Source organism: Triplophysa dalaica, chromosome 16, assembly GCF_015846415.1.
Source record: "Triplophysa dalaica isolate WHDGS20190420 chromosome 16, ASM1584641v1, whole genome shotgun sequence".
Lineage (NCBI taxonomy): Eukaryota > Metazoa > Chordata > Actinopteri > Cypriniformes > Nemacheilidae > Triplophysa > Triplophysa dalaica.
Genome location: NC_079557.1, coordinates 20,662,747 through 20,687,860, shown reverse-complemented (window position 1 = coordinate 20,687,860; position 25,114 = coordinate 20,662,747). Strand labels below are relative to the sequence as shown.

General features: G+C 37.8%; 2 protein-coding genes across 2 annotated transcripts; one reads left to right on the top strand and one right to left on the bottom strand.

Moving 5' to 3' along the window:
• The first annotated feature begins 11,727 nt into the window (after nucleotides 1-11,727).
• Nucleotides 11,728-14,524, top strand: cenpk (centromere protein K). The gene is made up of 10 exons (XM_056769832.1): nucleotides 11,728-11,860; nucleotides 12,303-12,435; nucleotides 12,658-12,714; nucleotides 12,831-12,894; nucleotides 13,020-13,066; nucleotides 13,144-13,226; nucleotides 13,322-13,420; nucleotides 13,588-13,723; nucleotides 13,836-13,889; nucleotides 14,087-14,524. Exons 2-10 carry the CDS (start codon nucleotides 12,334-12,336, stop codon nucleotides 14,240-14,242), a joined length of 798 nt encoding a protein of 265 aa, XP_056625810.1. The 5' UTR covers nucleotides 11,728-11,860; nucleotides 12,303-12,333; the 3' UTR covers nucleotides 14,243-14,524.
• A 3,812-nt stretch (nucleotides 14,525-18,336) lies between these two features.
• On the bottom strand, nucleotides 18,337-24,188 carry LOC130437569 (zinc finger protein OZF-like). Its single transcript, XM_056768921.1, has 4 exons — nucleotides 24,088-24,188; nucleotides 23,720-23,884; nucleotides 23,010-23,463; nucleotides 18,337-20,998 (listed from the first exon to the last, which is right to left on the bottom strand). The coding sequence occupies exons 2-4, from the start codon at nucleotides 23,882-23,884 to the stop codon at nucleotides 19,989-19,991; spliced, it is 1,629 nt and encodes a 542-aa protein (XP_056624899.1). The 5' UTR covers nucleotides 24,088-24,188; the 3' UTR covers nucleotides 18,337-19,988.
• Between the last annotated feature and the right edge of the window lie 926 nt (nucleotides 24,189-25,114).

Below are 25,114 nucleotides of genomic sequence, written 5' to 3'. Positions count from 1 at the left end.
AATTACATTGCAATGTTATTGCCAGGTCTAGCTTAATGAAAGAAGTTTTCGTTGGAATGATGTACTCATCTGCGGACCAACTCAGCTTCTTCTCCAACAGTCTCAACACCCTATTGTGTCTCATCTACCCTGTGTTGTGTGTCGTTCCGCATTTCTGCATTGTTTGAAATTATTTCAGTGATGACAGGGTCTTGCGTATTAGGTTTTCCATTGATGCCACATGTTGGAGGGATTGCCATTATGGACTGGTTGGAGCCCTTCTTGGCCTGAACAGAACCCCAAAACCTGTCTATTCAGTCAGCTTATAACCAGCTCAGGACCAACTTAAAGGTCCAGTCTGTAAAATCAAGCGGCAAGGTTGCGTATTGCAACCAACCCCTCACTCCACCCCTCCCACTGAAAACACTACGATGGCTGACAGAACATGCGAATTATATGCAAGGAGACCCGCGGTGTATGTAGATAGAAATATCTCATTCTAAGGTAATGAAAACATAACTCTTCATTGTGTGAGCTCGTAATACACCTCTGAAGACATGGCTATGTTTATTATATTGCAGATCTGTCAATAGGTCCTCCAAAATATTACACACTGAACCTTTAAACCAGTTCATGACCAACTAAAGAACATCTTATTGTTTAATTTCTTGGAGAAATGTAATATAATATTCTCACAGTAACTATGTCTTCAGAGGTGTGTGAAGCTCTATGTTTTTGTTACGTTGGAATGACCTTTTTCTATCTACATACACTGAAGGTCCCCTGACATGGAATTCTCCATGTTGTTTCTACAGTAGCCCTAAATGGACAAACTGCAACATTGCACATTTCGTAAATAAGTTATTTGCTTTGGCAATGAATTGAAAACTTAACGACACCTTGTCGGTGTCAGCCGCCGTCGTGCTTTAAAAGGGGAGGGGAGTGGAGTGAGCCTATGGTTGCAGACGGAAAGAGTCAATGGATTTTTTTTCTTCTAAAGTTCCCTTTGGAGAATAGGTGTGATTTGTACAAAGATTTAACAGATTTGATAATTTCCCACATGAACAAAGAGTATAAAGTCTGAGGATCCTCCCACACATTTAATTTTTAAACCCTTTTTTAAAATTGCTGTAAGCTTTACTGTATTCTTAAAAGTTTTAGATGTGACCTGAGGAGCTCTCACTTGTTTTATTTTAAAGAAATGATGGTTCCTAAGACTGTAATGATCTCGGTTGCATTGTGCCTTAAAGCAACACTATGAGTTTATTCAAAATGAGGTACAGTATATTTGCAGTGCTAATAATAACTTAAATGGGTTAAATAAAAGTATTCAACAATTATGTAAAAGAAGGGTTATTGGCTTTTTATGAGGAAACAGGTCCAAAGGTCTATGCAAAGATCAGTAAAAATGTCAGCAAACCAAAAACCAGAGACAGATTTTCATTTGGTTCTTTCTTATCTTAAATGGGCTTGGACCAAGATGAGAGATTTCCGCCTGTAGCCAGTTTCCTGAACCTCATCCGTGCGTAGGCACATACACATAAAAGAGTGTAAAACAAGTAGAAAAACAAGAAATAGCGGCAACCCACACATTAACACAGGTTGCAATGTGCAGCAGTGCTTTTTGATGTGCCCTTTCTCTCTTTCTATTCAGTGGGTATCCTGGGGGGGAGTTTAATTAAACAAAACACTCAATCATTTAACAATCATGAAAAATAAAGTTTTTGTTATCATTTTAATAGGATTTTACAGTTGCAGACCCAGTCAGCTTGGTCTCAAGTGTTTACAGGCCAGCCTGGGAGGGTTGCCAGATCTACATAGCAAAACCAGCACAATGGCCAGTCAAAATGAGTCTGTGACCCAAATAGAACTAATGATGCGCAAAGACCTTTGGAGGGGCAAGGGGTCCCCTTCTGTACATCCGAAATCACGTTACGGGAGGACCCTCTTGTTCCATTCACAAGAACACTTTGGGCATCAAGGGAAAAGGGGAAAGAACTCAAGCACCCTCCATTTAGAAACTTCAAATTAAAATGTGGTTGAGCCACTGTTTACTGCATTAACTGCTTTTGGGGTAGGATTTGTACTGGCCTTGCAAATGGAAATAAAAAAGTTTGATCCATTCTTCTTGATTTTCTCCAGGTTGGACTGTTGTAGACTGAAATTTTATTTTGGCAAATTAACTTACATTTACAAACTCAGTCCTCCCTGTACACGAATCCATACAAAATTACTCCAATTTGGTCATTTTAAGGGATTACGTAGCAAAGATTCTGCCGAACAAAAGCTTCTTATAACTCAGATAACATGAACAGATTCACCCAGTGCCACATTAAGTTATTCAGAGCAACATATTAACAAAGCTTTTACATCCTCCAATTTATCCAATTTTGGAAAATCTTCTTAATTGTATTTGAGCACCACTGATGCATTTCATACTATTACAAGCATTGCATTTTCAGGATTATATTGCCTGAATAATGTGGGAAGCAGACTGTAATTATGTAACATCTATGATGTTAACATCAGTGGGAAGTGGTGAAAAGAATAAAGTGATTAGGTTAAATGTAATATCTCTAGTATCTCCTAAAAGTAAACGCTTTCATTAAGCTGCGAATGTGGGTCTCACAGATCATTACATAAACACTTTTTATACTCACAGGAAAAGATCTTAGATAGATGCACATTCACATTAATATATGGAAATTTTGCACACAATTCATGTTATATAATATAAAACAGACAGATTAAGTATTAGGCTTTATCCGAACATGATAAATCGTTCTGACAAAACAAAGGCATTTACAGTTTTGTAAAAATAGGAAAATGTCGAACTGTGCAGACCCGCAACAAAATAAGACTTATTCATGTTTAGATATAAAAATCATACTTTAAGAGCATATCGTTGATTTCTGAACAAGTGAAGAAGAGAGTTGGGTCTATCACAAGTGCACTTGAATGTTAAAGGACATGTGCTGTAACTCTCTGTGACATACTGCTTGAAAAGCTGAAGGAATCATTGGAGAGGTGAATGGATGAACTGACAGGTGCCACAGCCAGCTCTCCCCATCAGCTCTGGTGTTTATCCTGCCAGCTCAGAGGCCGTCCACAGGCCGTCAAACGCTGACAAGTCCCCTGACTGTTGACCCGCCACATGCCCCTCTCTCCCGTGACTCCAGCGCCAGGCACAAAGAATGATACTGACAAATAACACTTCAGAGCGCTCGGGGCTCCTGGGTTCCAAGTTCCTTTCTAAACACTAGCTTACTGGCTCCAGTTTACCATGAGGAATCATCACAGTCATACATGTGGGTTTTTTCATGATTTCATACACGACTGCATCAGGATTTCGAGGACCATGTCAGAGTTATTATAGTTTTGTTTTCAGTTTAATCACATTTAAAATGACCTTTTATTTTTTTTTATTTTTATGTACATTTTAGTTCAGATGTGTTTCATCCTTTTGTCATTTTATTATTTCCGAGGCAACATTTACATTTCTCGTTTAGTTCACTTTTTCCAATCATTTTTAAATCATGTTTGATTTGATTTAAATTAACAGAAACTTTTTCAATGTTTTAATTTCAGTAAACTGAAATACCATGGATCCATGTAGACCATTAGTTAGAACTGCATTCGTCCATACCATAAACTTTTCTATGTTGTAACTTATAACAAATGAGTTCAACCAATCTACTTCTTTGACAGTCACATAAAAATAACTTGAACAATTTCATGTATAGATGTCCACATGTTTAACACCAACACCAAAGAGAAAAAGATAGATGACTGGAGAAAAGGAATGAGGGTGACAGCTCAGACCACCAGAAACCAAGACCACAAGAGACTGTTTAGGAGCAAATGTAGATCAGGAGAATCCACTGACAGCCAGGGGGAAAAGGGGGCAGAAAAGACTAGGACTGGCACGAGACCAAAAGACAAAAGCTACCTAGACAAAGCAGAAAACAGACAGAGCATGAAGATCAACCAGAGACAGCCTGAGCTCACAAGACAATTTGCTCAATAACAAAAGGAACAAGTGTGATCAATAACAAATAATCATGATAAAGGCCTCAGACTCGAGAGCACATTTATTAATACTGCTGGTGCTCGCTGAACTCAACAATACTCTAATAGGAATTACATTACATAGAAGCAATCCCACAGCTGAAATCTAAAACAAATCTAAAAACAAAACATCAGGTCAGGAAACACAATGAAAAACCACATTAGCCTATAAAATAATGAGTTCTGGTCCTCGATTCTGATTGGTTGTGCCTAAGTCGTAGTAAATCTCCTAATGATACACAGCTGATATATTGAATTAATATCGGGAAATTGTATTTGCTGTGTTTTATTTTATAAAACGTGCCTATGCACAGTATATGGAATAACGGTTTTATAAAGCAATAAGCCTTGGTTAACAGTGAATTTATAACTTTTAATAACACTTCATGTCGTGTCAAGCAACGGCCCTAAGCTGTTATAAAATCACTGTAAACCATGACTTCTTGACCTTACTGCTTTAATTAGTCAACACAACATCAACTCTGAACACTAAATAACAAAACAGGAATAATGACAGTGTGATACTTTGATAATTACTTTATTTTTGTTTTAAAATAATGTATGACCGCAGTCTGTTAACTAATAAATATATATGTACAGTTTATTTCAAAGACCTAGTGGAGCATCATCAGTGACAGGGAGCATATAAAGTGGATAGCTCTTCAAACCCCAGTTAAAACACCAACAAAAGTCATCACCTTAACACCTTGAATGTAATATGACATGCAATGTCAATAATAACTTCAGCCGTAGGCTGTGCATAGCTCTGCGTAGACTGACGTAACGCAATCGCAGACTGCAAACGCTGTGATTGGTCTATTTGAACCTCTCCCTTGGTAAAAAAATAACTCCACGATAGTAATTCAGTAATTACTGGATATGGAGTGTCGCAACACAGAGAATATTAGACAATGGACACCATGTAGCAGTTCATTCAGGCACATTTTGACATTTTTTGCATGTCATTCCATATTTAACTTACAGTTTGACTCACTTCATCACTTCTCTAATCGTTACAGCGCTGAATTCTTTTGGCTAATTTTATGTTGAAAATCACGTTATGCAGCAGCTTATGTTCGAGGGGACTCACCAGCTGTCACAATTTAAGTTTGCAGTGTTTAACAGGCGATGGTGAAGGGAAATAAGACGCTTTTAAAACCACGTGGAGACACACGCTGCATCCAAAATGGCATCCTGTGACAGTACGTACTGAATTTAAATAAGTACCCATCGGCCGTTAATAGTGCGTTCTATATTGTATGAGTGGTGTAGTATGAATGCATTTTGGACATTCTGCACCCACCATGTTTTATGGTCATGTGACCCGTATGCTCTTTGACCTCTGACGTATTATCAACCACCTACATGTGAGAGTTGATAAAAACATAATTTAGTCACGAAAAATGTATTTATTGGCACTTACACTAAAAACGGATGTCATGATGGGGAGAGCAGGGAATGGGGGACTCACTGGCGGCTGGCCTCCGCCGGAGGAGCCTTTCCCGGCTGCCAGGGGGCAGAGGAGGATCGAGACCGGCCCCGGGGGGAGTAGATTACGGTCTTGTGGGTACCTGTGAGGGGCTATGGAGGTATCAAACGAGCAATGCAGGATGAGAGCCGTGAGGGAACGGCGTGAGGCCGGTGAGCGAGTGATTATGAGTGTTAGCTGTGTCAGAATCTCTCACAGGGTGATCGGAAGCATAAAAGGAGGAGCGACCGGAGAGTACATAACCGCTGCACTACACAGCATCTTTGGGGATATTAACAACGTAATAAGGACTGTTTCATGAGCCCTAGTAACTATGTTGAAGACCCATTGTTTGAACACTGTTCCTGAACTGTTCTTCTAACCACAGGCTTTGAGCTGTACTTCCAGCTTCAAGTTTGTGCTGCATTCCAACAAATGTTTGTTGGAACGATGGATTTTGGAAACGCACTCATTCGATACCTTGATACCTAACCAGTATGGACATTTAAGATGGTCTTATTTCCTTTTCTGCTGGGTTTGCAGTAAATTACAGCAGACGACTGTGTGAAGGCAGAGGAAAGAATTGCTATTACCATTCATGACAACACGTTCCCATGGCAAACATGCCACACACAAGCAGAATCACACCAAGTTTTTTTATTTAAAACAGAGACAGGCAATCAGTCCAGGTTAAAAGTGACCTTGTGTCATTTATGGGGTAAAATCTCTCCATTCCTCTCACGAAATATGAGTCACTCCATAGACCCTGATCCCAAATCAGATAATCCACTGGTCTCCACCAATTACCAGGATAATACTGTTCTCAGGTCAGCTCTGGCTGTGACAGAACACCTCCTGCAGTGCATTGATAAGGCCATGTGTAATGAAAGAGATGGCTCCCGTTGTTCTAGATCTGAAGGCAGCAGGTGACCGCTCACATACACTGCATTACAGCTGTAGCAGGGGTAACAAAATCACAAGCAAATCTTCATGAATATTTTCTGAATATCCCTCACATAGTTATTATTATTATTATACATTCTTGTTGTTCTATCAAGCAGCTTTAGGTCTATATCAGTTATCATACAGTATGTTAAATATCACATCTGTAATTAAATCAGAAAGATATTTGTTTAACATTCTGTTATAAATCTTCTGGTGTATTTTGTTCAAACGTTTGTTTAATCTTAAAAAAATGAAACATGCTCTGGACTAGCATTGCACCAAAGTTGTTTATGTTATCTGTAGTGGTCTACATTATACGTGCTCTTACATGTTTTCATTATTCAGTCTAAGCAATGTATTTAAAAATTTCACAATTTGTTTTTTGTCGTCAGACTTTTGAATTAAGCATACACCTTCAGATCAAAAGATTTGAAGGTCTTAAGATACATTTCAGTCAAGTGACCCCATCCTTGGCAGCGCTTTTATGTTTCATATGTTAATTGTGGGAAACATTTTTATCCAAATATATATAAATCCTAATAACCTGTTTAAATCCCATATATACAGGCTGTAAGTCTTAACTATATGCTCATCCTTTAGCTGTGTCAGACATAAATAATAAATTACTTTAATCGTTCATGGATGTATTATATTTGACAGCCATCTGTCTTTTGAAAAACATCTCCCAAATGTCACAAAATTTGCCTTCATCTTAGAAACATTGCCAAACTGTGTAATATTCGATGGGTTTCTGATGCAGAAAAAGCTAATTCATGGATTTATGACTTCACGACTTGATTGTAATGTATTTCTATGTGGCTGGCCTCATTTCCAATAATCAAACGACAATTAGTCCAAAATGCAGCTGCTAGAGTTCTAACCAGGTCTGGAAAATATGATCCCATAACTCCAATTTATCATCTCTACACTGGCTGCTCATTAAAGTTGGGATAACACATGCAGTTTCTGCCATCTCATATTAATCTTGAGTGACTATACAGTAGTATTGCATGAGTCGTATCTTCAGAGAGTATTTCATTCGATCAAATTTATAAAAGAGAGATACAGGTGTACGATTATTGCCGGAAAAGGTCGAGCTGCCAAATAGTGGGGACGGAACTACAGCACGAGAACTCAATACATCATTTAGATGCTGACTGATATCAGTCACAAATTGAGACCATATCAAAATCATACCTAAATAATTTTCAAACAAATGTAAATTCAAAAGATTACTACCAATATGCTCTCCGTGTTAATCATAAAATGTACCTGTTACTCGCTACTAATCATTAACATTTACTCAGTAACTATTACTCAAAAGTCACTGACTGCAGTTGTAATGCCTCTGGCACTCGTGGCTGAGTTTGGTTTCGCCTGAGTTTTTTTCGGATTATTTGTTTAGTTTACAAAATGTTGTAAAGTTCTAACAACAAATGACGTATTAATCCTTAATCCTGGTCTACCGCACAATAAACCTTCGGAGGGAGCATTTCAAGGAAGGAAGGCATCAAGGCCGTCCGAATCCAATGTTTTCTATACTTACTGTCTCCTAAAATACCTTCATCAGGTTGATTTTTGAAGGAAGCTTGGATGTTTTTTCAACATCTCACTTAGTCAGGCTGTTGTCCCCACATGCTAAAACTACCATCATCATTCCAGTCCCAAAGAAGTCACCTCCATCCTACTTCAATGACTACCGTCCAGTTAGATTTACTCCTATTCTCATGAAGTGCTTTGAACGGCTAGTCATTCACAATATCAAGTCTGTCCTCCCCCTCCCTGGACCCCTTCCAGTTTGTATATCGGTCCAATAGCTCGACCGATCATTCCATCCCCACTGCCCTCCATGCTTCACTCACTCATCTGGTCAAAAAAGATTAGTACGTCAGAATGCTGTTCATAGAGAATTTCAGCTTTAAACACAATCATCATTCCACAGCTCTATCACAAATCCATCCAACTGGGACTAAACATTACACTGTGTAACTGGGGACCCTCAAGGATGTGTGCTTAGCCCCCTCCTCTACACCCTGCTGACCCATGACTGTACACAGCCACACGAGTCCAACCTCTTCATCAAGTTTGTGGATGACCCAACTGTGGTGGGTCTCATTAGCTACAGAGATGAGACAATCTACATGAGCGAGGTGAGCCACCTAGCCAGGTGGAGCAGTGACAACAATCTCACACTGAATGTGGAGAAGACGAAAGAGATTGATGTTGACTTCAGGAGAGTCACTCAGCATGCTCTTCTCACCGTATACGGTGCCACTGTGGAGAGAGTGAGCAGCACCAAGTTCCTGGGGGTGCACAACACTGATGATCTCTCCTGGACAGCAGCGTCTCTACTTCCTCCGCAAACTGAGTGCACCTTCTACAGAGGCACCATCAAGAGCATTCTGACCAGCTGCATCACTGTGTGGTATAGTGCCTGGAAAACCGTCCTGCCGCAAGACCCTCTAATGTATAGCGAGAGAAGCAGAGAATATCATAGGTTTCTCTCTCCCCTCCCTCCAGAACATGGAACCCCTCTCACCCTAAAAAGCCCTCTCTTCCTCCATGGACCACTGAACTCTAACCACATCCGCAGGTCTTTCCATTGCCTAATACCCCCCACCACAAGATACACTGACCCGTACTAGTCACTTTATGCAGCATTGGACTCCTCACTGCCTCATTAAGCATCGGTCTGCCCCTCTTCAACTACATCTTCTGACACAGTTAGACAAAGCCTGCTCTCTTTGTCACTTTAAACAGACTAATAATCTCTTAGCACTACATCACATCTGCACTGTTGTGTGTTTCACTGGTTTGCACTCTATCTGCTATTAATTATTTCTTTTTCTTTTTTTTATATGCCTGCTAGTAAAGTTGTATTTTACATACATATAATAATGTGTATCTTTTTTATTCTGTTTAGTGTTATTTATATGCACCATGGGTCTGAGAGTGATGCAATTTCAATCCTCTATATGTATGTAGCCTACTGTACATGTGGCAGAATTGACAATAAGTCAGACTTTGACTTTGATTTATCCTTTGCTGCCTTCAATGTCCCACAATTATATGTGTGTGCTCCTGCTGGTATATGATTAGTTGAGCAGTGCAGGCTGAAGCACAGCTTTCCGTGTAAATAAAGTTATATCTTCTCTTTTTTAAAGTTTGGATTGCATTTCTAGCCAGACATTAGTATTGTACTTTTAACATATTCAATTAGTTATCACAAAGCCGCTCTGTTTATATTTCAAATAGAATTCTGTTACGCTGCCTCTGAAAGCTGTCCAAATGTGTTCCTTGGAGCTGCCCTTCGTGCCCAAATGCTGCCCCCGAAGTCTTTGCCTCATGAGGCAGCGAGGCAACGCGTCAGCTACCTAAGTTTTCAGAAGCAGCCTATGATGCGAAACCATACTCTGATTATACAGATGGGAAGGTCTGTAATACTTCCAATTGGAGAACCTGTAACGGCTTACAAAACCCATTGACATCCATTCAAAAAAATAGCATCCGGTCTTCTTTTCTGCGTCCCGCAGAAGCCAAGGCATTAGCCGTTACGCTTTTATGCCTAATGGTTTCTGGCATTTCTTTTAAACGGGCTTTGCTGAAACTTTTGAGTTTTTAATTTTATAGCAGCTGTATTGAATTATTTTAATCAACTCTGGGTCGACTGTGGGTACTCCTCAATATGCCTCCTCGTTTCCTCGCTCCTCCATCCTATGACCCGGAAACCGATCGAGCTCAGCCATATTTATTGACATCTCAATTCTCTTATTGCACCGGGAGGAGGCCGGGATTGAGTAGAGAGGAGGCATTCTCAGGAGTCATGAGCGAGGATACAGGCGTTGCCTAAAGTATGTATTTAACTTCATTTTTTATATTTCCAATGTGCAATGTGTACAGTCACATTGCTCTGAACTGATGCAAGACAGAGCGAGGATATGCCATTTCACTTCTGTTAATTCCTCCGTCCTTGCGTCCCTTCCCTGGCATCCCGAAGGGGTGGAGCTGAGACGGGAGGAAAGGAAACGATGATGCACAAACAAGATCTGAGGATCACCCCTTATCTCCATGTTGAAAAAGTCGTGCAATGATATATAGGCCCATAATATTGATTATGCTAACAAAAAAGATTTAAAACTAGCCTGGTTTGAAAATGTAAGATGTCTATGTTAAAAATGCTAAAGTTAAAAGTGAACATAAACAAATAAAAACAGTGAAGTAGACTACCAGTGTGTCAGTCGACGTGTTCCAAACGGGATAAATGGCCTTGACTTCAGTTTCGGGAGATAAACAGCGTCACTTCTAGACCTTTGCTGCCACCCAGTGGACAACTTTTGCTTTCTGGAAAATGAACTCATCTGTCATAGTCTCCCATTAAAGTACCTCTGGCTACTTTTCAAATGTAAAAAATATGATGATCAACAGAGTAGTTTTAAATAATGTAAACTTATTTGTAGATCTCTGGTAGCCTATGTATTAAAGCACAGGATACAGTGAATGGGGATTGTGACGTTTATGCCCACCCTGTAGTCGGAGGAGCGCCATCTGAAGCATTCACTGGAGTGGGGGGCGTCCTCTACTTTTATTTGAAACATCGATTTACAGAATAAAGTAGAAAAATAACAATACGCAGATAAAATATAACACGGGGAACACTAGAGTAATCAAATACTAATAACATACACATTTTTAAACGGAAAGATTTTCAATGCATAACCTAACTGTTTACATACATAGATTTTTAACAGAGAATGTGATATTGCTACTCCTCCACTAACACTCGAACAAGACAAAGAACAGAAACGCCTGATTCGATACGAATGTTTTTTCGTATAAAATTTAGCAGTTGAATAAACGGTGTATCCTTCATTTTAGGACGAAGTGGTCATGTAATGTTATAACAACAGGCTTATTTCTTAATAAACCTCACATTTTCAAAGATTTTATCTTTGGATGTTGTATTGAAATCGGAAATATTCCTATTGTTGACACATTTTTAGCAACTATAAACAACATTGGTAGTTTATGAGACAAGTTAAAATAATAAAAAATATTATTTTGTATACGTTTTATTCGGGGAGATTTTGTTGGATATACTATCGCATCATATGCATAATTAAAGTTCTCAATAAACGAATTATATAACTATAAAATGTCCATCGTCATCTAACAAATCAACAAATGTATCTTAATCTCACGCCAATCTTGCTTGAATAATGTCTAATGTTCTACATCCTCATCGCATCACCATTTAAACTATGCACTAGGTGGCGGTAATGCTCCCAAGAAGTGAGCGGACATTAACAAGACGAAGAAGAAAACCCTTTACGTCATGACGTTTGCGTTGGCGGCATTTTTGTTTTCATGTATTGCGGATGATCACACCGGCGCGACTTTATTGTAAGTACCAACATAAATCTATAAATTATATTTGTCCACAAAATATAGTTCTGCTAGTCACAGAACGAGTCCACGCATATGGCCAGTAACTTAAAATCGTTAGTTAGCTTCATGGGCATGGCTGGTGTATCAATTTAGCCATTAATGTTACTTGGGACGTTTACCTTTGAACAGTAATCTATAATGTTTATTGTTATAAAGACTAGCGATAAATCGCGTATTTATGGTTATTAACGTTATTCTTTTTACTTTGAGACTTTATGAAGTTTTAATTTGGGGATTTAGTACTGCTTTGACTTGCAGGATTGTTGTTGTTGTTAATTTATGAAATGTCTAGTGTTATCTATAAGTAATGAAATAATAGGAAAGCATTGTCTCCTGTAAATAACTCCTCTTTAGAAATGTCTTTTTAAATGTTTGTTTTGCTTTACCACGTTTGTAGATAGACCACATCACCACTGAAGCGCACAGCTATGGCCCAGGACATCTCTTTCTCTCAGTCTTCAGAGGACATGGGTACTGCAAAGTCAGTGCTGTTGGATGAGTGTGAGGAACAGTTTGGACTGCTTAATAAGGTCATTTACCTCATCAGTAGTTTTATCTTGTTAATTTCTGGTTTAGCTGAAGTACTATAACCATTAACTTAAGCTTCTCTTGCCATCTATGGCACACACTTTTAGATAAATTGATCATTATGACAAAAAACACAATTCACTTTTTTTGCTTTGAGTTAATTTAGATATGTTATTTATTTTTAACCACATCTGCAGAATAATGTAACTAATTATATCTTTTAGCTCCAAAATGAGATCATTTTGGCAGACACCGAGTCTAATGATGCTGAATCGAATGAGGTCTGTCCTTCTTTTTGTTGTTTTAAGGACCTATAGTGTTCATATTATAAAGTCAACATCTTTCTTCAGTGAAGGCAAAATAATTGTGAAAATAGTTGTTACTTTTTTGTGATCAGGCAGTAAATTGTTTAAATGCAATGACAGCTGAGCTAGAACAGTGGCAGGAAATGGAACCAAAATGTAAGTGTAAATATTACTTGTAGTTTTATGTACTCCGAATTATATATTATAAAATAATACACAAAGACTTTCGTAATATTTTGCTTTTTTTATATCTTTACTTTTTATAACCCTATTTTTTATAGTATTGCTGACAAATCCTGAAGTTCTATCAGCTGTTGGAAAGGAGGAGGTAAATGGTCTCAATAACAACACCCAATCCACCCAGTGAGTGTAAAATATCATGTTCTAACTTTTCTGTGTTTACAGTTGCAAAGACTGAACAATCAGCTTGGAATGGTCCTGTCATGTTCACAAGCAAGACTTGATGCCCTGAAAAGGATTTTGAAAAGGTGAGACAGATTTTGATCCTTTAATAATCATGAAAAGTGTGAATTATGAAAATCACAGAATCTATGTTTGATTCTGTAATAACTCTATTTTTCAGAGAGCAGACCTGGCTGACAGATAAAAAAGATGTGTTGAATGCAGTGTCTGAACGAGTCCTCAAATTACAACATGAAAACGAGAAATTATCTGAACACGGGTATGTCAGTTTTATGCTGCAGCTGCGGTTAAATTTGCCATCCTTGAATGAGTTTATTGCTGACATTTTTTGTCAGTGTAGTTAGTTTGTCTCATTCTCAAAATTAGATGGAGATGGTTGATGGTTTTGCACGAGAATTTAATATTTTCACATTTTTCACTTTACAGGGTTTTGCTGGATATGAAGAGAAAAATTAACAATCTAAAAGACTATCATAGCGGCCTCATGGAAACGCTGAGTGACATGCTAGATGAGCACTTCCCACTTCCTGATCCTCGCGAAAATGGCACAAAGAAGAAAAGAGTCAGTTGCATTTTCATCCTCTTAATTAGATATGAGAACAAGTCTTATGTACAATTCTGTATGTTCTCTGTTTTTATTACAAACCGTTGCTAATTTATTTTTCATTTTCCAGGCTGCTGCATTTGATGCAGAGGTTAAATTGATTTCACTGAGTGAGATTATCGAGGTATGACACTTTTTTTTTTCATGTTTATCATTTTTGTAATCAATTTAAAAATTAAAGTAAATAGGATGAAGAAAAAGTCTCGATTTGTTAAATTAAAAGAATTTAAATGAAACTATATCTTGACACAGATTCTGAATTAATTTATTTACCTTCTTTGTATTAACACTTTAACCCATTCACCCTCTTATTTATTGCAGAAACTGACAAACAAAACCTTAGAAACTCCTCATGACCCTTATGTGACTACTGATGACACTTTCTGGCAGCCGTACACAGAGATGCTTCTCCGTAATGGTGTTGCAATAAGGCATCCAGATGATTCCAGTAAAATTCGTCTAGAAATGTTTTTTTAATATATGCAGCATTTAACTGAATTATAACCTTGCAGAAATCACACAAATGTTAAAGATTAAAACCTTTGTAAATATGTACATATATTCCACAAGACACAATAATTACACCTTTAATTCTGCTTAAAATGTACCCTGGTGCATAATGTGCAACTTGTATGGCATTGTGTTTGGCATTCCAAGTGGATGCAATATTCAACTGTTGAACGTGACATGGGAATTTAACAAATAATATGTGTCCTATGGTGTGACAGCAGAAATGTTTAAATAAACTAACAATATGGATACATGTCTTTTAATACTAGTTTATATTAGAAATAGTTATATAAAATAGTATACTATTAACCGTTTGTTTTCTACACAACAACAGGTCATAAAAGCTCACAAACCTAAACAATGAATACCAGAACGAAGCTAAACTTTGATTACCAGGTCATAAAAAAAAAAACAGGAATCCAGACTCATTTTGCGACTATTTGTAGTTGTTGTCCTGTCTTGTCAGCTTAACTCCCAAAGTGCAAAAATGAATATAATAAAAACCACATCGACTAAAAAGACAGGTATGGTGAGGTTACAATATTTTATGCTGTAATATCCGAAAGCCGAGCCGTCTCGAATGCAGCATTGATGCTATGATGAAGCGGAAGGAGGAAGGACCGACCGTCTCGATTGTATGAGTTAAGCGCTAAAACTGAAATAAATATTATTTTACAATGCCTCCTACAGAATACAAGAATTTCCCCGGCTAAGATACAAATAGCAAAGATAATGAAGTGAATTGCATTTATAGAGAATGTGAAGCAGAGTCACGCCCTATGTTGCAGCGGTGCCGCCATCTTGGGAGGATCGTAATCCACTGCCATTATAGTTTTGATATGTTCCGTTACTTGTTTTGTTTGATGGATGGAAAAATCGAGAGTGAAAGAACCATGGGCTTTTCCCAAACGACCATGCTTAATGCTTTTGCATTAATACAGCAAGACCGACCAACCATACTTCTTTTCCAATCAAGAAAAACAAAACACTGCATTGAACGCACTAGCAACCGTCCTCCCAAGCTGGCGTAACATCCAATGCGGCGTGACGTCGATTGACAAGCAGTGTGACGCTAATACAGGAAACATGTGTTTAAACTTTAAGTGCTATACTATTGTATAAAGCATACAAAGTGTTAAACATCATGTTAAATACTTTTTATTTTGTGAGTTGCTATTGGTAAAAAGCCAAACATGTGTATCAATGCAGCTTTCATATAGAAAAATCACTGAAAGCCTTCAGGTCTGGCGAGTTGTTTGAGATATTCGTGCACCCAGGAAGTCAGAGCACAAAAAACTAAAATGACGTTCCTTTCACGGCTTCTTACTCTAAAACGGGGATCTAAACATAAAATTACATTTAAAGTCCCATATTAGCAAGAATCCTTATAAAAGTAGTCTGTTTCGTAAACAAACAGTTGGGAAACAAAACACATGTTTTTCAGTATAGTGCGGGCAGCAGCATAATAAAAATCTCTTCATAATGTTTATCAAAAAAAGGACAGGCCCAAAAACACTGACTGATATTAAAGGTATTGTGTTGTCTTATATGAGTTGTTCACAACAACAAATAAAGGAAGAAAGTAGCATGCAGTAATTTAGTTGTTTAAGATGTACTTTAAATATGGTGTGTTTAAAGAGAGTTTACATGTACAATAAAAAATATTATATCATAAATTATTATTTGTAATTCATTTATTAATAAACATGGTTTTATGAAGTTTTAGTGAATATTTTTTCTTACCACACCCCACGACTCTATTAAATTAAGGACTGATGGTGTAACCAACTGTATTACTTGATCGCACCAGCGCCACCTTTCTCAAATGTTAGTCTAGAGCCCTAATATTGGGTTTTTTTCCATATTTCATATGAGACAACTTATCCTTTTAGGACCATTTTTTTGCTCAGCTATTCTGCAAGCCTTTCTAAGCAAACAAGTTGAATCAGGTTTAGTAACAAAATGTTTGGTTTTAACGGAGCAAAAAATTCAGGGTAAACACAAACAATTTTTTTTTAAATTAAAAGTCTTTTTAAATCCAACAAACGAGAACCAATGACTGAATGGAGAAACAATGCTTCAAACAGGCAGCTGAGGGTGCAGCAACTACTGAATCAGGAAACGAGAAGAGAAAAGTACCGATCTTAGGTCAGAAAAGCAAGTTTCACTGATTTCCATGTCGGAAATTTGAAATTCATGTGAAATCACTAAGTCTGTGTGACCCTAAGCATGAAGCGCTTGCACCTACTTCAAAAACTACTACTTTATTCAGTTACCAGGGCTTTAGTGGAGCAACTTTCTCTGGTTTGACTGAGGGCCATGTTGAAGAGGTTCTGTGGTCAGGATAGAAAAAACCTCTGGCATACATAAGAACTCCTGTCTCCCACAAACAGGAGAGAAGATTGTATTGAAGTTTGAACTTGAGTTGTGCTCACACATTTAATTCATTTAAAGGGTTCTGTACTGTTCCCCATTTACTTTCCCATCCTTAAAGTACTGACACAACACAGATCCCTTAGGGAATGTTGTAGGCATTAAAGTATTAAAAACTTCTTATACTTGTATATACTTTATATTTTAAAATGTAACTGGATTAAAAAAAGGGTAAAACTTAAGTATAGGGACCAATTGTCACTATTAACTAGTTGCTTATTAGATTCCTATTTTTAGCATATTGGCTGTTTATTAGTACTTATAAAGCACATATTCAACATGACCATATTCTACTTCTCTAATCCTACCTAACACCTACCTTACTAACTATTAATAAGCAACAAGTAGTTAACTGAGGCATAGTAAATGGTTTATTAATACAGAGAATTGGACCTTCAAATAAAGTGTGACCAAAAAAGATTAAAATAGCAGTGTTAAAAGATAATCAGCTGTCAATGTATGGTTTTGTCTGTATCTAACTGTAGCAGTTTAATAGAAGGTTTCTTTAGTGGACAAAGAAGATTAATGTTTCACTCAACACAGTGAAACTGAAAGTGTTCCAAGATGTTCTGCACCACAGACAAAAAATGCAATGCAAAGAAATACATATTGTATGTAGTACAATAAAAGAATGGAATATAAATGCATTTAATTACATTGGCTAAAAAAGCATGCTTACATAAACTAAACTTGGCTCTGTTCACTGTAGGATACTTTGTGAGACATGTTTTTATTGCTCCTATGCTTTTTGTTGTCCTAATGTTTGACCCAATTGCTTCCATTGTTTAACCAAATTGTAAATCGCCATTATTTGATTTTATATTTTCATTGTTGTATTTTATTAAATGATTTGTATTTTTCCAAACATAACTAGCCATTGTAACACGCAATGTGAGTTAGTTGTGTCTTTTATTTGCCTTTTTTCGGTGCTGATTGGTTCACTTTCGGTGCGTGATCTCTAATCTAGATCATAACCTGCTCCAGAGGGTATTTATGAACAGTGAGCAGGACAGAGTTGCTCCTCTTGGGGTTGTCTGATCTCACAATCTCTGCAATCATTCTAGAAAGCGTTTGATCATTCACTTCGAGCAGACAGAGAAACATATTGATGGATCTTTCAGCTGAGAGATGATCATGTTTAATTTGATCTTTAATGTACTGTGGTTTTCTATCTACTGTTTGTCGATGCAGACTATAAACATCATTGACAAACTGTAACAGGTCAATATTTTTGATGACATAATGGTAAAATAAATATGGTGAAATAAACAGGATCTTAAATAAACAGTGGATGAGATCCAGTAAAATATTGGTGTGTGATGTATTTATATTTATGCATTTGGCAGACACTTTTATCCAAAGCATTACGTGACACACAGCTGAGTTCTGGAGATGCTGCAGTGTCCTCCTCAATATTCTAATGGCTTTGTATTGCTGAAGAGTGAAAATAATGAACACATTAGGAGTGAAGTTAACGCATGCTGTTATGTAAACTATTACAACTGCACTCACAATCGGCTTGAAAACGATGCAGTTTTCCGTTTTTAACTCGCTCTGGAACTCTGGGCTCACAGCGGCATCACTTAGCATGTGAAACTTCAGTGCATGATGGATAATCATCATCTTCTGCAACATTCCTCTACACATGTTCGTTTGTTTATGGTATTCGTTTTCACAGTACTCCGAAGTCAAAGCGAGGACATGACATTTAATGACTGTGACCGTACATTACAAAACATGTTCACTTTTTATGAATGAACAGTATCCTGCATGATCATTTTTGTTCATCATGCATTTAATAAGTTAATAATAAATGACATAAGGACGTGAATTCTACATCTCTTTATTTGTGTATCATAGTGAGACAAAGACAAACTTGTGCTCCAGTGTTTTAGTGAAATATTTGGAGGGATGCGTAATATATTATACGCAAAGAAATATATTTGGAAGAATGTCAGTAACAACAAACAAAAAACTATTTAAAAAAGTTAAAAAAAATCATCTTAAAATTAGTGGTGGGCATAGATTAATTTTTTTAATCTAGATTAATCTAGATTAATTCCAAAATTAATCTAGATTAATCTAGATTAAAATGGCTCATTTGAATTCTGCCGAAGGCATTCAGAATATGTGTGCTACCCAAATAATGACTAAAAGTAAGTCTTTGAGAACGGGTTTCTCAAGCCAGGTGGCGCATTAGACCAGGGGCTCATCTCCTGTTTCCAAAATGCATCACAAACTGCTTGAGAAAGCTGTACTACTATGATAATTGGTGATCAAAATTAAATTATGTTCAATAAGATGAACGTGTGTTTACTTCCGCATTAGCTAAGGGATGATTTCCGTTTAGGTGGTACTTGAGACTGGAAGAGCTCCTACAGTACATTTACATTAGTCATTTAGCAGACGCTTTTATCCAAAGCGACTTACAAAGAGTGAGGGAGCAACAAGCGACCTGTCATACAGGAGCCATAATACATTAGATCTCAATACAAAGTTACTGGTTTCAACTAAAGCTAGACCACTTCCCCTTTGAGAGAAAGTGTTTTTTTTAAACCAATTCCGCATTGCACAAGGTGCAAACAACCTTAGTCTTGTCGATGTTTCTATTGGGAAGCTTCTTAAAAATTAATATTCCCTGAAGCAAACCCGGCGGCTTCATAGCTGCATCCATGTTAGCACGTCACGTTTGATGCGGTAATTTCACAGTAACGTTATGTTGTGTTCAGACCAAACGCGAATGGCGTGTCAAAGGCGAGTGATTTATATGTTAATGAAAAGAGCCTATAGACCTACTTGCTGCGCGAATCGCGCGAATGAAGCCCTGGTTATGAGATGATGAGCCGGCTTCTGCTTCCGCGAATGACGCGAGTTGAAAAATCTCGTTCTCGCCCCGTACAGTGCAGTTAAGATGGTATACATCCGCGCTAAAATATCAAGGTGAAAGTCATCATAGCTTGCGTAGTATAGACCCATCTCCCAACCCAACTTTGAGAATAGATTAACGGCGACATTTTTTTTAACGCGCGATAATAGTCTCACTGCGTTAACGCCGTTAACGGCCCACCACTACTTAAAATATGGTTTACCCAATTGCTTCCAAATTGTCTGTTTCCGCCCAGAATTTGTACATCATAATGATTGGTAATTCAAGACTTTGCATGAACGACTCCTACTTTGTATGTCTGTTAAGTGACTAAATGTGAATGTAAACTGATCATGTCAAGATCACATGAATATTAGAGAAGAACTAAAATGATGTATAGCGAATGGTAAGACGCTACGATGCTGATGTCAGTGCAGTCTGTTCTTCAGCATGTTTCTTCTGATGCGCGTAAAAACTTCCTAAATAAGTGAATCTCTCGCCGCAGATGGAGCAGTGATAAGGTTTCTCTCCGGTATGAACTCTCTCGTGGGTTTTTAGGCCGTCTGATCGAGCAAACGTCTTGTCGCACTGAGAACATTTGTAAAGTCTGTCTCCTGTATGAATGGTCTGGTGTTTCATTAAGTTATAATGTTTAGAGAAACTCATCCCACAAACTCTGCAGCGATGAGGCTTTTCTCCAGTGTGAACTCTCCTGTGAACTTTCAAAGTACTTGAATCAGTGAAGGTCTTTCCACAGTGAGAGCACAAGAAGGGTTTCTCTCCAGTGTGAATTCTCTCGTGGCATATCAGAGAAGATTTACGAGGAAAATGTTTCTCGCAGTGCGAACAGTGATAGAGTTTCTCCACAATATGTGTTGTCTGGTGCTGTTTAAGACCACTTGTGTGCTTAAAGGTTTTTCCACATTCACTGCACTGATACGGCCTCTCATCCGTGTGCACAGACACGTGTTTCTTCAGATGGGATCCGTGGTTGAATCTCTTGTAACAGTGAGGACACTCGTATGGTTTTTCCCCTGTGTGAATTCTCTTATGACAAAGCAGAGTTGTTTTGGATATGAAATTCTTGCCGCAGTCAGTGCAGGGGAAAGGCTTCTCACCATTGTGGGTCTTTAAATGAATCTTTAGAGCAGACGGGAAGGCAAAACTCCTTCTACACTGCTCACAATGATACCTTTTGCCGTGCTCTTGTGAGTGACGTTTTCGCTCTTGTAAGGTAGGAAAGCGGATCTTACATCTCATGCATTTGAAGAGTTTCTGTTCGGTGTGTTTTCTCTCATGTCTGGCTAAATGTCTCTGTGAACTCAATGTCTTTCCACAGGTGCTGCAGGAAAGAGTTTGCGCTGTCTGTCGCTGTTTTGATGTGAACACCCTTTCTCCATCACAACACGAATCACTGTTCTCATCTAAAAGAAACAGAGCAGCATTAAACCTCGTTTGATTTCCATTTACATGGCAACCATAGAAATGTCACTTCCTGTTAAATGCACCGAAACTTCATCCACCTGCAAGACTGACTGATTTTTTCAAATCTGTCAATTGTGTTATTAGTTAATCATGTGTTAAATAACATTTTCAATACTATAACTTGAAGTTTGGGTTATGATGTGTCATTTACAGCAATAAACACAAATTAAATATTTTGGTCATTTTTATGGCAATAAAAACTTGGCCTTAAATCCCATAATTACATTCAGTCTTCAGCCAAGAAATCACAGGCGGGTTCACAATTATATATTAAATACTTTATTTGTACAAATTACCTTGTCGAAGCACTTAATGTTTCTATATTTAGATTTCCCCCACAATTTACAACATAAGCAAATTTAACGGTAAATGTGGGAATTCTAGCAAATAAAGCATAAAAAATAAATCAAACCATGTTATACGCTACTTACATCTTCAAACAAGTCACCCTTTGACAAGAATTTGCAGAATCGTTCTCTTGGCATTTTATCATTAAGCTTCTCGAGGTCAAAAGGAGCACTGTGGAGATTTTAACAGCATCTAGGGGTGATGTTGCGAATTGTATATGTTGTCACAATTATATTTTTGTCTACAAGTTTTAAACATTTAAGCATACATCTGTTGAGATCAAACAATTTTTAGGATTATTGGGAACATTTCAGTAAAGTGTTTCCAATCTTTAGACTGGTATTGTATATGGCCAGGATGAGCTAAGAAAGGGATAATGTGATCAGGACCTGACACAAAGCAGAGGAACAATAACTGGCTAATGTGCGCTTATTACACGACTACTTACATGAGTAAATTATTGGACACACAATTTTGATGTGGACATAACAATTTTGTCAGAGCCATGGCTGTGTGGACGGTGCTTTGGCTGACCCGAGTTCACGTTTCAGCTTGTGGTCCTTACCCAAACCTACTGCCTTCCTACCCTCTCTCTCTCTTATCTGCCCTTTCAATGATCAATCTAAATGAACAAACTTTTTACAATGTAATGTTTGTTATTTTATTAGTAAGTAAATAATTTTTAAGGTCAAGATGACCTTAAGTTTTTTAGGCGGTAGTTATCAGGGAATGTTGTGACTACCCAATCAGAATAAAGCCTTGTGTAGTGAGCATTATGTAGCAGGCAGCCACATTCTGTCCTATTCCTGTGCCTTCAAGAACTACTGGTAGAGAGCATCACTTTAAAGAAGACATTCAAAGCATTAAAGGGGTGATGCAACGGTGTATCATGCATTCTGACTTCTTTAATGTTAAATGTGCCGTCTTCTCAAGCTTAACATGGTCAACTTGTCAAAAAATGAGTTGGGCGTATCACGTAGTATTTCTCTGCTCAATACACTCCCCCAGCGATCGTATTTCGAACATATAAAACTGTTTTGTAACAATTTTTATTAGTCCCTTATTGGACAATTCTCCTGGAAAAGCAGGCAGCAGCATGGAGAGCAGGAGAAGGAGCATGCGCAGACGTCAGTTTCACTTATGTGCAGGAGAGAGAAATAGCATATGTTCGCAAAGTTCAGGTGTTTGTTTGTTCTCTGCATTTGGGTGATGAATGTCATATAAACGGTGGATGTAACGCTGGATTTGTAGATCGTTTGAAACTGATATGGAGCCATCATGCGCTAAAAGATGCCGGACATGAACCGCATGCGGTGAGTGAAACTGATGTCTGTGTACCGTTGGCAATGGGTGCGCAGGTGCTTTAGTTCAGCCTACCCCTCCCCCCCGCACGCGCTGTATGTTTTCGGGAACCCATCGTACAGCTGTATCTATCTTTTATAAATGTGATCAAACTAAATACTCTTCTAAGATACTAATTATGCAATACTACTCTATAGGTACTCAAGATTAATATGAGATTGGCAGAAACCGAGCATGTTACGGTGGCTTTATTGACGCGTAATGATTAAATCAAAAAAATGTTTTACAGGGGACTCATACCTGAAGGAACGAAATCACCATCATCATAATTTTCATCTTCATCAGTGTGCTGCTCGTCTGTTGTGGTTTCTTTTCTTATCTCCATCATTTTCTTGCAGTCAATCAGTTTGACTGAACACAATTTCAGTGTCATCGTCTGCTGTTGTCCAGCATTACAGAGAGAATCAGACCGAGACTCTGTGGAGGTTTGATCAGTAGATTCATCCTGATTCAAGGTGTGATTACGGTCACACACAGTGTCCTGAGCGTCTGTGGGGTTTGTGTCAGTATAACAGAGTAAAGTGAGGCTGAGCTCTGGGTCCTGTGTGTGTCTGGATTTCTGTTCAGAGATTTTGTCCATCAGTGGCTGTGGTGTGCTCTGGTCTCTGCTGATGCACATTGAGTCTAGACAGTCTGTGGAGCTCCCATCACTCACACACACTGAAGACTGACTCGAGGACACCTTTGACACATCCTGACAGACAAACAACACACGATTACACACACGATCAGCGATGCAGATGGATATATTCACATGCTTTTCTGAGGCTTGTACAAAAGTTCAACAAGCACCACTTTTGTGTAGAAACTTTCATCTTGTTGAACACAAGTGACAGTGAGATTATTAACAAGATTTAAACATTGATCGAAAAGCAACAAAGATTTTCAGATCATTTGGCTAGGAAAGAGGCATCACGTGATGATAAAACAGTTAAATCTGCTGTCCAAACCTCTTTGTTGAGTTCATCTCCTCTTGTCCTCAGCTTTTCCTCCAGTAACTTCACCTCTTTCTTCAGCTGACAGATTTCTGTGATGAAATCATCAATATCCAGCATGGACAGATCAGTTCCCACTGATTTACAGCACATTACATCCACATGTGACTTCATCATCATCTAAACACAAAAACAACACACAACTGACTTGTTAAACAAAGACAAAAACGTAGAAATTCTGACATAATATGAATATAAATGCGCAGAGGATATCAGACATTTTAACAGACTAACGTTACGTATAACATGACCGCTTTCATTTCACTTATATTCAATCGCTGGGTTTAATATCAAATGTCAGACAATACACGCGCTCTTCTCACATTTTTGTTCGTTTCTCTTGAAACTGAATAATTTCAAAACAGAAAATCAAAAAGCACATTTAAACTGATGGACGTTAAGGTGTTTTTCTTCAGTGTGTTTATCAGCGGACTGTTAAAGAGCTGCAGAGCGCCTCCTGCTGGACTGGAGAAACAAGACGCTCAACAACATGATTGTCTTCTATGTGTTTGCGCGGAATGTTACTCATAGGAAAACTTTAAGTGTGAAAGTAGAAGATCTGAAGACGTGTGGATTCATGAGTGGATCAAACTGCAGTCGGATCTCATCGGGCTCTGCACATCGCTCTCACAGCTGGTAGGACCAGTAACCATGGTGACGATCAAACGTTCTGTCTGTATCCACACGCTCATGGCTAGAAGGGATGCAGCTGCCTCCACCGGGCATATGCGCTTCAATACCGCATCATTTTTTGATTTAAAAAGTGTATATTATTTAATCATTGCCTTAACTAATAGATCTAATAGTCCATTTTTATCATTAAAATTATCTTAATAATATAAACACGGAATGAAACTTCAAAGTTGAAAGTATTTCATACCAAGACTATATAATTAATTAAACAAAAAGGGTACTGAAGGACATCAAGGTATCTCACACAATGTGTCATAATTTTATTTAATTTGATGAGATTGAGTATTAAAAATCTGACAGAAAAGCAGTAAAATCGTAAAAGCTAGATTTTATTGATTCTATCCCTGCCTCAAAATATCTTTTGGCTCTTACTTTGGCTTTAAGACACTGTGTCTTTAAATATATTCATGCATAAAAAGTAAAAAAAAGAGATTTGTGAATTATAATCATTTTTAGTATTATACTGGTCTTATGCCAAGATGCATCTGAAATAAATATTAGGGAACTTGACTAATTCATGGTCACAGAGTAGGAAAAAGATGCTTAAAAATGTTAATTGGCTTAAGTTTTCAAAATTTACTATAAGGTCAAAGTACAGAACACTTTGGTTAAGGAATGAGATCTTAATTAAAGAAGAATTTGTTTCATAATCAAGAC

What these genes read in the sequence shown, in the direction of transcription:
- cenpk (XM_056769832.1), top strand. Translation starts at nt 12,334, where the DNA reads ATGGCCCAGGACATCTCTTTCTCTCAGTCTTCAGAGGACATGGGTACT. An exon ending in GCAGGAAATGGAACCAAAAT is followed by an intron (nt 12,895 to 13,019) that starts GTAAGTGTAAAT and finishes TATTTTTTATAG; the next exon opens with TATTGCTGACAAATCCTGAA. An exon ending in GAGAAATTATCTGAACACGG is followed by an intron (nt 13,421 to 13,587) that starts GTATGTCAGTTT and finishes TTCACTTTACAG; the next exon opens with GGTTTTGCTGGATATGAAGA.
- LOC130437569 (XM_056768921.1), bottom strand. Translation starts at nt 23,884, where the DNA reads ATGATGATGAAGTCACATGTGGATGTAATGTGCTGTAAATCAGTGGGA. An exon ending in GAGATGAACTCAACAAAGAG is followed by an intron (nt 23,464 to 23,719) that starts GTTTGGACAGCA and finishes TTTGTCTGTCAG; the next exon opens with GATGTGTCAAAGGTGTCCTC. An exon ending in TGGTGATTTCGTTCCTTCAG is followed by an intron (nt 20,999 to 23,009) that starts GTATGAGTCCCC and finishes TGTTTCTTTTAG; the next exon opens with ATGAGAACAGTGATTCGTGT.